General features: G+C 42.8%; 2 protein-coding genes across 4 annotated transcripts in view; both read left to right on the top strand.

The window, feature by feature from the left end:
- atp2c1 (ATPase secretory pathway Ca2+ transporting 1) overlaps positions 1 to 5111 on the top strand; it is a 63707-nt gene extending 58596 nt beyond the window's left edge. For all 3 annotated transcript variants that reach the window (XM_061982945.1, XM_061982946.1, XM_061982944.1), the window contains exons 25-27: positions 65 to 160; positions 238 to 379; positions 3976 to 5111. In XM_061982945.1, the coding sequence (XP_061838929.1) occupies positions 65 to 160; positions 238 to 379; positions 3976 to 4097 (360 nt within the window). In that variant the 3' untranslated portion in view covers positions 4098 to 5111. The remainder of the gene's footprint in view (positions 1 to 64; positions 161 to 237; positions 380 to 3975) is intronic.
- A 12-nt stretch (positions 5112 to 5123) lies between these two features.
- Positions 5124 to 15310, top strand: aldh5a1 (aldehyde dehydrogenase 5 family, member A1 (succinate-semialdehyde dehydrogenase)). The gene is made up of 10 exons (XM_061982947.1): positions 5124 to 5516; positions 5594 to 5677; positions 5741 to 5911; positions 8946 to 9062; positions 12144 to 12287; positions 12354 to 12497; positions 13297 to 13455; positions 13545 to 13708; positions 13771 to 13829; positions 13903 to 15310. The coding sequence occupies exons 1-10, from the start codon at positions 5124 to 5126 to the stop codon at positions 14112 to 14114; spliced, it is 1647 nt and encodes a 548-aa protein (XP_061838931.1). The 3' UTR covers positions 14115 to 15310.
- Positions 15311 to 15374: the final 64 nt, after the last annotated feature.

Genomic DNA, 15374 nt, shown 5'->3' with positions numbered 1-15374 from the left:
GATGATGATGATGATGACGCCGACGATGATGACGTAATGGCTGAACGTGTGTTTGCGTTTGTAGTTGCAAGACAACGTGATCACTCCTCGGGACACCACCATGACTTTCACGTGCTTCGTCTTCTTCGACATGTTCAACGCGCTCAGCTCTCGCTCGCAGGTGATGCTTTTGGTGTTGCAGCAGTCACGACAAACCCAACGTGTCGCCATGGTGACCGTTGTGTGCCCCTCCCCCAGACACGTATGGTCCACGAGATGGGTCTGTGCAGCAACAGAACCTTCTGCTTTGCTGTGCTGGCGTCCATCATGGGTCAGCTGCTCGTCATCTACTTCCCGCCTTTGCAGAGCGTCTTCCAGACGGAGAGCCTCAGTTTCTTCGGTATGAACTCCACTAATATATTTCATAGCACAACCAAAAATCCTCGCTAATTTTTTAGTCGACTATCTCTGGTTTCAAGCTGATCTTATTCAGACTAATTTGTGTTTGTTTGTTCAACTACGACTCCTGGAGTTTTCTCAAAACGTTTGATTTCAGGCAGGGTTTATGAGTGGGGTTATTAAAGTTACCTGACATTAACAAGTTAATGGCGCAGTTGGGAGAGTGGCCGTGCCAGCAACCTGAGGGTTCCAGGTTCAATCCCCACCTTCTACCAACTTCGTCACGCCCGTTGTGTCCTTGAGCAAGACACTTCACCCTTGCTCCAGATGGGTTGTAGTTAGGGCCTTGCATGGTAGCTTCCGCCATCAGTGTGTGAATGTGGAAATAGTGTCAAAGCGCTTTGAGTACCTTTAGGTAGAAAAACGCTATACAAGTATAACCCATTTACCATTTACCCTTTAATGCCCAAACCTTTTGACTTGGGGGCCGCATTGGGCTAAAAAAAAATTAAGCCCGGGGACTGAAAGCTGACTACATGTAAAGTAACAATATATACAGTATACACCTACATATACAGTCTATACATACTGTATATATGTGTAAAAAAAAAAAAGTTTATATATATATTTTTTACTATATTAATATATTGGCTAAGAGTATGAGAACGTTCTACTCCTAATTTGTTTACTTCCGTGACTGACGACATCCTTAAAGTTTTGTAATCAATCAGCCAAACATGGCTACGTGTGGAGCGTGTTTTTCCCCTCATGTATTGCAGGGGATTTAAATGGGTGTCGTTTTGAATTAAGATTTTTAATAACATCCACAAGGTTCAATGAGCAGTTTGTGTTATGTACGACCATGTGTGTTGACTTTCTGTGTTAGTTTTTTTGCGCCATGACTGGTAAAGATTGTTTGTATTGGGTCATATGTAAAAATGCCGTCCTGTGTACACATCAAGGTGCAGCGATTATATTGTCAGATATTTAAAATGAAATCTGAGGCACCCAGATTCCTTGTTTAAACACGTGACATCTCCTGGGCTAAAATGAACAGGGTGGCCGTGCCGTAGTTTGGACACCCCTGCTTTAACGTAACCATTTTTTTTTTTCATTAACTTGAGTCATATGTGACAGTCATGTAGGAGGCGCTGCAGAAATGGCCCACGCCCACATCCTATACTAAACTCAATTCTTTATCTGTCCGCTCCGTATCCAAAGATCTTCATTCGGGCTCAATGTCCGACTTCCTGTTAGTTGTCAAACAAGGTTGCATGAGTCGATACATGACACGCGGGCCATTAAAAAGCGTCAAAAGTCATAACAGTTGTGCGAAAATGAAGGCCCTAAAAAAGACATTAATTATAAGTTAAATAATAAGTTACTTAATGGAACGATAAATGAAAATAAACTTTATAACTTTGCCGTCATCGATAAATTGCTTTCCGTGTGTTTCTTTTCTTCGTGTCTGGCTTTGAAACTAAATATAGGTCTCACTCTGCATCGCTCAGAGCACCTGAGCACGTTTATTCGACAGTAGAATGACATGACCAGAGTGAGCTTCTTGTCGGTCATTCACAATCTTTGTTTCAGGACCTACTTGCAATCCTCTTCCACTCGTTTCCAGTGTGCAGTCGTGGTAGCGACACTCATTTTATTGTTGGAGCTGGAACTAATTATTCTAATACAACGGTCAGTTTTAAAGTACACATTGCTTCGAAACCGTAGAAGACGTTCGCGAAGGTGGGCTGTGTCAACCCCGGAAATGATGTCGTAAAAAGCTGAGCAATCTCAGCTCTTTTTTTTCTAACTTTATTTTGACAATACATAAAATTCAAACAAAATATTTACATAAAGAAATATGAAAACATGTTCAAAGGGATAACAAAAAATAAATAAAAGCTTAATTTTACAATTTTACATGCCATTGTATATTTTTGGCCAATTAGAGCCGATTATAATTCACTAGAGAGTAACAATCCGTTGTAAACTTTTTAACAGGGGTAGGCATAAAAAAGAAACTTGCTTCAGCCAACTCCTTTTAAACATTGTTGCTTTTTTTTCTTCTACTTGTTTTTTATTTTTCGATTTATATGTTCAGCGTCAACCCAACTGCTCAATTAAACTAGCTAGCTAAGTAACTAACTATCAAGATTTGTCTGTATTAAATGCATCTGGAAAGTATTCACAGCGCTTTACTTTTCCCACATTTTTTTTATGTCACAGCTTTATTCCAAAAAGTAATTTAATAATTTTTGTCCTCAGAATTCTGCACAAAATACCCCACAATAATGCGAGACTTTTTTGGGGGACATTTTTTCAAATGTATTTAAAATAAAAAAATTAAGAAATCACATGTAAATATGCACCGTATTTTCCAGACTATATGTATGTAAGCCGCACCCACCAAATTTTAGAAGGAAAACATATTTTTTCCACAAATTAGCTGCACCGGACTATAAGCCGCAGATATATACGTTGTGAAATGAGTTATTTATACAAAAAAGATTTTGTAAATATTAATCGTTTCCAAACGGTGCCTATAACACGGCAGTAAACATTTAAAAAAGTAATTGTCCTGGACCCACTAGCTGCGGAAGCTAGCTCTCCAATCAGCTAAACAGACTCAATAACTCCACGGTGACGTTTTGGTGGATTTACTGAGGAATTTGTGAAACTGAAACAAAACTAAAATAATGCCTTTGTAAATTAATAATACTAACCCAGACACTGGGAAACGTGTTAGCATATTAGCTAATGCTAAAGACGCTAGCTTGATTACGTTACGATAGCATGTACAAATATGCATGAAAACACTCCAACAAACATCACACAAGGGACGGTTTAGTAAGTGTGAATTGTTTCGGTTATATTGTAAAACTTAACAAACGTTGCTTGGAGTGGTGAATGAACAATCCATACGAGTAGGAACACTATGGACGGCTGGAAGACAGAACTTCCACTTAAAAGCTCTAAAAAGAAGGGCACTTCAGCACCTGCAATGAGCGAACTCGTCCAAAAGATGGCGCCAAACCACAACCATTTTTTTGTGTGTGTCTTTGTTTTTTGAACTATTTGCATTTTGGCCGTCAGCGAAAAAATGTTGAACATTAGCCGCGCCGTTTTTAGAAGCCGTGGGCTTCAAGGCTTAGGGAAAAAAATAGGGGCTTATCTACGGTATTCACAGACTTTGCCATGAAGCTCAAAAGTGAGCTCAGGGGCATCCTGTCTCAACTGATCATCCTTGAGATGTTTCTACAGCTTAATCGGAGTCCACCTGTCGTAAATTTAGTATATAAGGTCCCACATTTGACAATGCATGGCAGAGAACAAATCAAGGTCTGTAGACCGTCTGGGGAAGGATACAGAAAGATTTTTCCAGCCTCGAAGGTCCCAAAAGCACTGTGGCCTCCATCTTTACTTTATTTTTTATACATTTGCATAAAGCTCTAAAAAAAACTTTTTGACATTGTCATTATGGGGTATTGTGTGTGGAATTTTGAGGGGGAACAATGAATTTATTGTATTATGGAACAAGGCTGTAACGTAACAAAAAGTTTTCTCCCGCTAACGTGTTGTCTTGTCTTGCCGGTGCAGACCTGCTCTTCCTGGTGGCGCTTACGTCGTCGGTGTGCGTGGTGTCGGAGGCCATTAAGAAGCTGGAGAGGTTGCGACGAGCCGAGACAAGCCCGCCCACAGACTGCTTCCACGAGGTATGACGTCCTGGTGCCTCCCCTCCGGAGGATGAAGGTGACAGTCTGAGGGCTTGAAGGACAATATAAAAAAGACAATATGGCTGACATCCCCCATCACACCCGTTCTTGCTCTGTCCTGACCCCCCTCGTTTACTCCCCTGACCACTACTGAGCCTGCTTCCGGGAGGTCAAAGACTACGCCACACCAGAAAGGGAACACGGGTGGAATACTTTTTCACTGCACACATGCTTCCGCTTCGATTGACTCTGATGGCGTCTTTGTAAGAAGGACTTTTACAAAAGGCGCAGCAGGTAGGTCTCACTCATGAGCTGGAGAGGTTTAGCCCAGGATGTCAAGCGGGTGTCTTCAGGGTCCAAGTGCCCGCCTGCTCTGGTCGTCCTGTGCCTTCTAGGAGAGGCCATCATCGCTCTTTTTTTTCCCCAGCGCTTTGGACATTTTTTTGGTGAAAAGGAAGGAAGTAATTATTTGTTTTATAGCGTTACAATAGAATAAACCAAATCTCTTTTACATAGCTTCATTATTGTTACGTATAATGACTTATTTAAATCATTTTCTGAGAACGATCTATTTCTGCCTTATGAAACGCTAGCGTTGAGGGTCATGTGACCTGTCCAGCCAGGTGTATTTTCCTTTGATCACGTGACCTGTCCAGCCAGGCGTCCTTTCCTTTGTTGATCATGTGACCTGTCCAGCCAGGTGTTTCGTTGCCCTGGAGACTCCACTTCTGGAGCATTCCACCATGTCTGCTGCAGGTCCTGACAAAGCACGTCAGTCGCCCATCCATTGCAAGGTTCTAGAATGTTCTAGTATGCCAGGACTACTTTTATAGCTGTAGATGTTCACCCATCCAAGCGTTTACCCACCAGGTGAAATGGTATAAATCTATATTTTTAAAAGTTGTGAGACTGTGGTGCTTCATGAAGAATGAAGTTTTAATTTTATTTTGTACGTGTGATCATAAGCTCGTGTCTTTTATTTATTTTGTGTCAAATGTACAATAAAACGATCCTTTCAAAGCCGTGTCGGTTATGCGCATGCGCGGACTTTTCCAGTCACGTGATCAATTTACAAGAGAACTGGTTCAAACCGACCGGAAACTGCGGGGGGCAGAAGTGTCTCTCGCCGAACCCGGACAGAGCGTGACTATGGCGGCCGCCGTGACGTCCCACGTCTTCCCGCGGCTCACGGCCGCTTTCAGTGCTCCTCGCCGCCGCTTCAGCTTGGACGTGAGAGCGCCGCTGCTGCGCACGCGCGGCTACGTGCATGGCCGCTGGGTTTCGGCGCCGTCGGACTTCCCGGTCCTGGACCCGGCCACCGGACTGGAGATAGCGCGCGTGTCTGACTGCGGGCCGGACGACGCCAAGCGAGCGGTGGACGCGGCGTACGCGGCTTTTCACGAGTGGAAGCAGTACACGGCCAAGGTGGGTCACGCGCCGTTTGTGACGTAACAAAAACGGTAGCGTTACTGTCGGTGACGTCACGTCAGGTGTGATTGCAGGAGAGGAGCGTGTTGCTGAGGAAGTGGTTCGACCTAATGACGCTAAATAAAGAACAGCTGGCTCGGATCATCACCTTTGAGTGTGTGAGTATGCCCCGCCCCCCTTCTAGTCACGTGACGCCAGTGCCAACACCAGGTGTGTTTCAGGGCAAACCCCTCAAAGAGGCGCTTGGAGAAATCTCTTACGCCGCCTCCTTCCTGGAGTGGTTTTCGGAGGAGGCGCGGCGGGTTTACGGCGACGTCGTGGCCTCGCCCGTCAAAGACCGAAGGATCCTCCTCCTCAAGCAGCCGGTGGGCGTGACGTCCATCATCACGCCGGTGAGCAGCCACGTTAGCATGCTAGCCATACTTGCCAACCCTCCCGGATTTTCCGGGAGACTCCCGAAATTCGGCGCCTCTCCCGAAAGCCTCCCGAAATTCAGGCGGAGCTGGAGGCCACGCCCCCTCCAGCTCCATGCGGACCTGAGTCCGCTTTCCCACGATATGAACAGTGTGCTTGCCCAAACACATTATAACTGTAGAATGATCGAGGGCGAGTTCTTGGTTTCTTATGTGGGTTTATTGTTAGGCAGTTTCATTAACGCCCTCCCAGCGCGGTAACAACACATAACAGCAGTCATGTTTTTGTCTACCGTAAAGCAGTTCGTCTGCCGTAAACAGCAATGTTGTGACACTCTTAAACAGGACAATACTGCCATCTATAACATCAATAACATATACGGCTTTTAGAGAGTGCAGTGCACAACTGCGCACACAACAAGGAGACGAAGCAGAAGAACGAGGAAGATACAGTCATGGCGACGACGAGTAAGAAGAAGAAATACGCTTTGTTGCACCTTTCCTGCCTGAGTTTGGCGATTAGTTGCAAATCTTGCTTTGATTGCTTGCACACAGCCAATCCAACACAAAACAAACTAGTCCCCGCCCGCACTCACGCTACCGCTCCCTCTCTTCTCTCGCCCACACACTCACTGACGTCACTCACCTCACATGCTCACCTATTAAAGGGCCACACACACACATACGCTACTCTCATAACAGCTTGTAAGTTCCAAGCCGCAGCTGCGATTGGACCTGGATAGCCTCCGGGAAGAAGTAGTGGACTACCAAGTGCTTGGCACTGAAGATTGACCGGTTTTGGGCCATGCTAGGGAGAGATGGAAGATTCCAGACTCTAATGCATTTGATGAAAGCACTTTTGTGCGTGCCACACATCAATGCATCATCAGAGAGGGTGTTCAGCATGGTTAGAGAAATAGTGACAGAGAATAGAACAAGGATGGACAAGTCAACCCTGAACTCAATGAGTAGATGAGTGTTATGTGTGTGTATATGTGTAAATAAATGAACACTGAAATTCAAGTATTTATTTTATTTATATATACATATATATATATAATAAAATAAATATATATATATATATATATATATAGCTAGAATTCACTGAAAGTCAAGTATTTCTTATATATATATATATATATTTATATATAATATGTATATATATTATATATATATATATATACAGGTAAAAGCCAGTAAATTAGAATATTTTGAAAAACTTGATTTATTTCAGTAATTGCATTCAAAAGGTGTAACTTGTACATTATATTTATTCATTGCACACAGACTGATGCATTCAAATGTTTATTTCATTTAATTTTGATGATTTGAAGTGGCAACAAATGAAAATCCAAAATTCCGTGTGTCACAAAATTAGAATATTACTTAAGGCTAATACAAAAAAGGGATTTTTAGAAATGTTGGCCAACTGAAAGGTATGAAAATGAAAAATATGAGCATGTACAATACTCAATACTTGGTTGGAGCTTCTTTTGCCTCAATTACTGCGTTAATGCGGCGTGGCATGGAGTCGATGAGTTTCTGGCACTGCTCAGGTGTTATGAGAGCCCAGGTTGCTCTGATAGTGGCCTTCAACTCTTCTGCGTTTTTGGGTCTGGCATTCTGCATCTTCCTTTTCACAATACCCCACAGATTTTCTATGGGGCTAAGGTCAGGGGAGTTGGCGGGCCAATTTAGAACAGAAATACCATGGTCCGTAAACCAGGCACGGGTAGATTTTGCGCTGTGTGCAGGCGCCAAGTCCTGTTGGAACTTGAAATCTCCATCTCCATAGAGCAGGTCAGCAGCAGGAAGCATGAAGTGCTCTAAAACTTGCTGGTAGACGGCTGCGTTGACCCTGGATCTCAGGAAACAGAGTGGACCGACACCAGCAGATGACATGGCACCCCAAACCATCACCCAACCATGCAAATTTTGCATTTCCTTTGGAAATCGAGGTCCCAGAGTCTGGAGGAAGACAGGAGAGGCACAGGATCCACGTTGCCTGAAGTCTAGTGTAAAGTTTCCACCATCAGTGATGGTTTGGGGTGCCATGTCATCTGCTGGTGTCGGTCCACTCTGTTTCCTGAGATCCAGGGTCAATGCAGCCGTCTACCAGCAAGTTTTAGAGCACTTCATGCTTCCTGCTGCTGACCTGCTCTATGGAGATGGAGATTTCAAGTTCCAACAGGACTTGGCGCCTGCACACAGCGCAAAATCTACCCGTGCCTGGTTTACGGACCATGGTATTTGTGTTCTAAATTGGCCCGCCAACTCCCCTGACCTTAGCCCCATAGAAAATCTGTGGGGTATTGTGAAAAGGAAGATGCAGAATGCCAGACCCAAAAACGCAGAAGAGTTGAAGGCCACTATCAGAGCAACCTGGGCTCTCATAACACCTGAGCAGTGCCAGAAACTCATCGACTCCATGCCACGCCGCATTAACGCAGTAATTGAGGCAAAAGGAGCTCCAACCAAGTATTGAGTATTGTACATGCTCATATTTTTCATTTTCATACTTTTCAGTTGGCCAACATTTCTAAAAATCCCTTTTTTGTATTAGCCTTAAGTAATATTCTAATTTTGTGACACACGGAATTTTGGATTTTCATTTGTTGCCACTTCAACTCATCAAAATTAAATTAAATAAACATTTGAATGCATCAGTCTGTGTGCAATGAATAAATATAATGTACAAGTTACACCTTTTGAATGCAATTACTGAAATAAATCAAGTTTTTCAAAATATTCTAATTTACTGGCTTTTACCTGTATATATGAAATACTTGACTTGGTGAATTCTAGCTGTAAATATACTCCTCCCCTCTTAACCACGCCCCTAACCACGCCCCCGCCCCAACCACACCCCCGCCACACCCACGACCACGACCACGACCACGCCCTCCCCCTCCCCCCACCTCCCGAAATCGGAGGTCTCAAGGTTGGCAAGTATGATGCTAGCACATTAGCATCTAATAGGCTAGGCTAACTCAAGTGTGCTGTGTGTTGACAGTGGAACTTCCCCAGCGCCATGATCACCAGAAAGGTCGGCGCCGCGCTGGCGGTCGGATGCACCACCGTGGTCAAGCCTGCAGAAGACACGCCTCTTTCCGCGCTCGCTCTGGCTGAGGTCATCATGCAAACTAACTCCAGTAGTACCATGTTTTGCCACTTTATTGATTCTCTGACCTACCACTAGAATGTAGTGCAAACAATTACAGTAGCTTTGGAATAATGTACAGAAATGACCTTGGAGGGTGGGAATTCTACGCTATGTTTCCCTGTCAAGCACACCATCACCATGTAGTTTGACTCTGGTCCACTTATAGTCCAGCTCTATTTGACTTTAGTCAGGTTGTAGTCTGACTTGAGTCCAGTTGTAGTCTGACTTAGTCTTTTTGTAGTCTGACTTAGTCTTTTTGTAGTCTGTCTTTAGTCCAGTTGTAGTCCGATTTAAGTCCAGTTGTAGTCTGACCTTAGTCTATTTGTAGTCTGATTTATGTCTAGTTGTAGTCTGACTTTAGTGAAGTTGTGGTCCCACTTAAGTCTTGTTGTAGTCTGACTTTAGTCAAGTTGTAATTTGACTCAGGTTGACTTATAGTCCGACTTAAGTCCAGCTGTAATTTACTTTAGTCAAGTTGTAGTCCGACTTAGTTTTGTTGTAGTCTCTTTAGTCCAGTTCTAGTCCGATTTAAGTCCAATTGTAGTCAGACTTTAGTCTATTTGTAGTCTGATTTATGTCTAGTTGTAGTCTGACTTTAGTCAAGTTGTAGTCCAGTTTAAATCCAGTATTAGTCTGACTCTAGTCTAGTTGTACAGGTAGTATGACTTAAATCCAGTTGCATGCTGACTTTAGTTTATTTGTAACCCGACTTTAGTCGAGTTGTAGATTGACTCTGGTCGAATTATTGTCCGACCTAAATCCAGCTGTATTTGACTTTAGTCAAGTTGTAGTCCGACTTAAGTCCAGTTGTAGTCTGACTTTAGTCTATTAGTAGTCTGATTTATGTCTAGTTGTAGCCTGACTTTAGTCAAGTTGTAGTCAGATTTAAGTCCAGTTGTAATCATACTTATGTCAAGTTGTAGGTTTATTTAAGTTCAGTATTAGTCTGACTCTAGTCTAGTTGTAGTCTGACTCGAGTGTAATTGTAGGTCGATTTAAGTCCAGTTGTAATCATACTTATGTCAAGTTGTAGGTTTATTTAAGTTCAGTATTAGTCTGACTCTAGTCTAGTTGTAGTCTGACTCGAGTGTAATTGTAGGTCGATTTAAGTCCAGTTATAGTCAGACTTTAGTTTAGTTGTTCGACTCAAATCCAGTTGTAGTCTGACTTTAGTCGAGTTGCAGTCCGACTTAAGTCCAGTTGTAGTCCCACTCTAGTCTAGTTGTAATCATACTTAAGTCTAGTTGTAGGTCGATTTAAGTCCAGTTATAGTCTGACTTTAGTCTATTTGTAGTCTGATTTATGTCTAGTTGTAGCCTGACTTTAGTCAAGTTGTAGTCAGACTTAAGTTCAGTTGTAATCATACTTATGTCAAGTTGTAGGTTTATTTAAGTTCAGTATTAGTCTGACTCTAGTCTAGTTGTAGTCCGACTCGAGTGTAGTTGTAGGCCGATTTAAGTCCAGTTATAGTCAGACTTTAGTTTAGTTGTTCGACTCAAATCCAGTTGTAGTCTGACTTTAGTCGAGTTGCAGTCCGACTTAAGTCTAGTTGTAATCATACTTAAGTCTAGTTGTAGGTCGATTTAAGTCCAGTTATAGGCTGACTTTCGTCTAGTTGTAATCTGACTCAAATTCAGTTTTAGTCTGATTTAAGTCCAATTGTGGTCTCACTCTTGTTGAGTTGTAATCCGACCTAAGTCTAGTTGCAGTTCAGTTATGGCAGGGGTGCTCATTACGTCGATCGCGAGCTACCGGTCGATCTCGGAGGGTGTGTCAGTCGATCACCAGCCAGGCATTAAAAAAGTAGTCCTAAAAATGAGCGATCATAAATCTTCACTATGACGTCACTTTTGTCACTTGATTGACATTAACGGCACCCGAGGGTCTTCTGAGATGACTCATTAAAATTACCGACTGGAAGGCGAGAAACACTTTATTTCAACAGACTCTGGCGCCGTACCTGTCGTCAAAACTCCAAAGACCGACTGCACAGTTGCGCTAACAAAACGAGTCTCAGAAAGCTGGCGTGCACAAGCTAGCAAGCTACGGAGTTTGCCGACAATGTATTTCTTGTAAAGTGTATACAAAGGAGTACAGAAGCTGGACAAATAAGATGCCAAAAACCAACCACTTTCATGTGGTATTGGACAGAAATGAGGACTTTTTTCTCCTCCATTCGAAAATGCGGACGTTTTTAGCACCACTGTCTGATTCCTATCAATGCAAGTCATCAGAATCAGGTAATACACCAACTTATATTCTTGTCTTCATGAAAGAAAGGAATCTATATGTGTTAAACATGCCTGTATTATCTTTAAACACCTTAACTTGTTAACAATATTAACTATATGTGTTAAACATGCCTGCATTATCTTTAAACACCTTTAACTTATTAACAATATTAACTATATGTGTTAAACATGCTTGTATTATCATTAAACACCTTTAACTTGTTAACAATATTAACTATATGTGTTAAACATGCTTGTATTATCTTTAAACACCTTTAACTTATTAATAATATTAACTATATGTATTAAACATGCTTGTATTATCATTAAACACCTTTAACTTGTTAACAAAATTAATTATATGTATTAAACATGCTTGCATTATCTTTAAACACCTTTAACTTGTTAACAATATTAACTATATGTATTAAACATACTTGTATTATCATTAAACACCTTTAATTTATTAACAATATTAACTATATGTATTAAACATTCTTGTATTATCATTAAACACCTTTAATTTATTAACAATATTAACTATGTGTTAAACATGATTGCATTATCATTAAACACCTTTTAACTTATTAACAAAAACATATATTTCATAAATAAGTAAATATAAATTATATATATGAATGAGGTAGATCCCCACGACTTGATCAATTGAAAAGTAGCTCGCCTGCAGAAAAAGTGTGAGCACCCCTGAGTTATGGTATCTACGGTTGTTGTTAAGGTCTGTGTCTGGTTTCTTGCTGGGATTAGCTGGAAGTGTGTCGACTGCAAGCTGGCTAACTTGTCTCGGTGGCGGTTGCAGCTCGCCGAGCAGGCGGGGATTCCAGCGGGCGTGTTCAACGTGGTCCCGTGCTCTAGAAAGATGGCGGCATCGGTGGGTCAGGTACTGTGCACGGACCCCCTTGTGGCCAAGATATCCTTCACGGGTTCTACTGCCACCGGCAAGGTAAGACGCTGCCCTCGAGCTAATACGCTAACAGGCGATGATGACACTTGGGCACCTTGTTGTCAGATGTTGCTGAAAATGGCCGCCGACACCGTCAAGAGGGTGTCCATGGAGCTCGGAGGCCACGCCCCTTTCATCGTGTTTGACAGCGCCGACGTGGACCGGGCGGTGGAAGGAGCCATGGCGTCCAAGTTCAGGAACTCTGGACAGGTAAGGGACTTGGTGGCGTCACCGCGTTTTGATTGATTGATTGATTGAAACTTTTATTACAGTACATATTCCGTACAATTGACCACTAAATGGTAACACCCGAATAAGTTTTTCAACTTGTTTAAGTCGGGGTCCACGTTAATCAATTCATGGTACAAATATATACTATCAGCATAATACAGTCATCACACAAGTTAATCATCAGAGTATATACATTGAATTATTTACAATCCGGGGGGTTGGGGGCGAAGGTTAGGTTAGGATAGGTTGCTATCAGCACTTCAGTCATCAACAATTACATCATCAGAGAAATGGACATTGAAACAGTGTAGGTCTGACTTGGTAGGAAATGTACAGCGAGCAGTGAACATAGTGAGCTCAGAAAGCATAAGAACAAGTATATACATTTGATTATTTACATTTGATTATTTACAATCCGGGGAGGTGGGATGTGGTGGGGGAAGGGTGTTAGTCTAGGGTTGTAGTTGCCTGGAGGTGTTCTTTCAGTGAGGTTTTGATGGAGGATAGAGATGCACTTTCTTTTATACCTGTTGGGTGTGCATTCCACATTGATGTGGCATAGAAGGAGAATGAGTTAAGACCTTAGTTAGATCGGAATCTGGGTTTAACGTGGTTAGTGGAGCTCCCCCTGGTGTTGTGGTTATGGCTGTCATTTACGTTATGGAAGTAGTTTGACATGTACTTCGGTATCAGGGAGGTGTAGCGGATTTTATAGACTAGGCTCAGTGCAAGTTGTTTTACTCTTTTACGCCTTGACCATGGTCTTACTGTCTTGTAGACGTGCGTGTGCTCCAACCGCTTCCTGGTGCAGAGCGGCGTTTACGAGCGCTTCGTCGCTAAGCTGGGCGCCGCCATGGACGCCCAGCTGCGCGTGGGCCACGGCAGCGAGGCCGAGACCACGCAGGGGCCGCTCATCAACGCCAGCGCGGCCGACAAGGTCCGACCCTTTTTTTCCTTTCACCGGTGATTGGCTGGGGGGGGCGGAGCCATTATCACGCCGTGTGACCTCTCCATCGCCCCGCCCAGGTGGTCCAGCAGATAAGTGACGCTGTGTCGCAGGGCGCCAAGGTGCTGAGGGGCGGCCAGCGCCTGCACGGCTCCTTTGTGGCGCCCACCCTGCTGGTGGACGTCACCGCCAACATGTTGTGTGCGCGCGAGGAAACTTTTGGGCCGCTGGCGCCCGTCATCAGGTGAGTGCCGCCGCCTTGTCACATGACCGCCGACAACATCGGGTGCCGTGTTCCCTACGCAGGTTCGACACGGAGGAGGAGGCGCTGGCCCTGGCAAACGCGGCCAAAGTCGGTTTGGCAGGTGAGAGGCGAGAGCTCCTGATTGGCTCCTGATTGTTTGCTGATTGGCTCCTGATTGGCTGCTCTGCTTCCAGGCTACTTCTACTCGCAAGACGTCAGTCAGATTTGGCGTGTGACGGAAGCGTTGGAGACGGGCCTGGTGGGCGTCAACGAGGGCCTGCTCTCCACGGCGGAGGCCACCTTCGGGGGTGTCAAAGAATCCGGGATGGGCCGGGAGGGCTCCAAGTACGGCGTGGACGAGTACCTGGAGGTCAAGTACGTGTGCATGGGTGGCCTTCGCGTCTAGCTAACGTCGTAGCCGAGGCTAAACCCATCTGTTGTTTTGTCGCTATGCTAAGTTAGCCTCGTAGCGGGCTAGTTAGCACCTGTTTATTGGCGCAATAGCAGATCTAACAGCCAATCAGAAGACGGCGTTTAAAAATTTACCTTTGGATGATCGTCAAGTAAAGTTTCTTATATTTGGATTTAGACCAGAGGTGTCCAAACTCCATCCTGCGGGCGTGTTCATTTTGACCCGTGGGAGGTCACAAATTTAAGGAATCTGGCCCGTGTGGTGCCTCCATCTTAATTTGAAATATCTGACTGTATAATTTCTGCCACTTTGTCGCCATCTTGTGGACAACGTGAGTAATTCAGGTTAATGACCATAAATTGCACTTGAAGTGTACACAGCACTGTATAGAGGTTCATTTGTGTCTTTATTACAAAAGCTTTTTTTTGACACTGAATTTATGTAACAGAATTTTTTGCGTTTGAATTTTGTGAATAGAATTCAAGTGAATTGTAACCAGTTCACAAAATTCAAATGCAAAACATTGTTACATAAATTTAGTGTAAAAAAAAAAGCTTTCGTAATATTTTTTTTACATCAAGTTTTGCTGACAATTTCATTGAAAACATTTTCTGTGGTTTAAGATTAAGTGTTTAAATATTCAGTGAATCCTGTGTGTGTGTGTGTGTGTGTGTATATATAATGATTGTATATAATATATATGCATTAATATATATGCATATATATACTGAATATATATATATATATATATATATTCAGTATATGTATGCATTAACTTTATATGTATACATTTATCCAGTATATATGTATGTATATGTTTATGTGTATATATGTGTGTGTATATACATATATATATATATATATATATATATATATAAAAGTGTATATATATATATATATAAGTGTGTATATATATATATATATAAGTGTATATATGCATGCAGTCGGCTTTTGGCCCACACCCAAATTATTCTAGCCCAATGTGGCCCCCAAGTCAAAAAGTTTGGACCCCGCTGATATAGACGCAGTAGAAAAATAATTTCATCGATTAGAAAGCTTTTAGGCCACGCCCCCTTTAAACAATTTAACATCTCCAAGAGAATGTCTTTCCATATTTCATAAACATTGTAGTTGTGATCTTTGTACAATAGATATTTTTGTATTGTCTTTTATTTGACCTCATGTTTCAAAGCACAATAGGAGGCGGAGTCTAACAAAAACATGTTGGGTTGTTTTATTTTCTTCAATAAAAAA

Source organism: Nerophis lumbriciformis, linkage group LG21 (assembly GCF_033978685.3).
Source record: "Nerophis lumbriciformis linkage group LG21, RoL_Nlum_v2.1, whole genome shotgun sequence".
Taxonomy (NCBI): Eukaryota; Metazoa; Chordata; class Actinopteri; order Syngnathiformes; family Syngnathidae; genus Nerophis; species Nerophis lumbriciformis.
This window is presented reverse-complemented; position numbering and strand designations above follow the sequence as displayed.

Excerpts from the sequence above, each read along its gene's own strand:
- aldh5a1 (XM_061982947.1), top strand. The coding sequence starts at position 5,124 with ATGCGCATGCGCGGACTTTTCCAGTCACGTGATCAATTTACAAGAGAA. Across the intron at positions 5,678-5,740 it reads GGATCATCACCTTTGAGTGT|GGCAAACCCCTCAAAGAGGC; the intron begins GTGAGTATGCCC and ends GGTGTGTTTCAG. Across the intron at positions 5,912-8,945 it reads TGACGTCCATCATCACGCCG|TGGAACTTCCCCAGCGCCAT; the intron begins GTGAGCAGCCAC and ends GTGTGTTGACAG.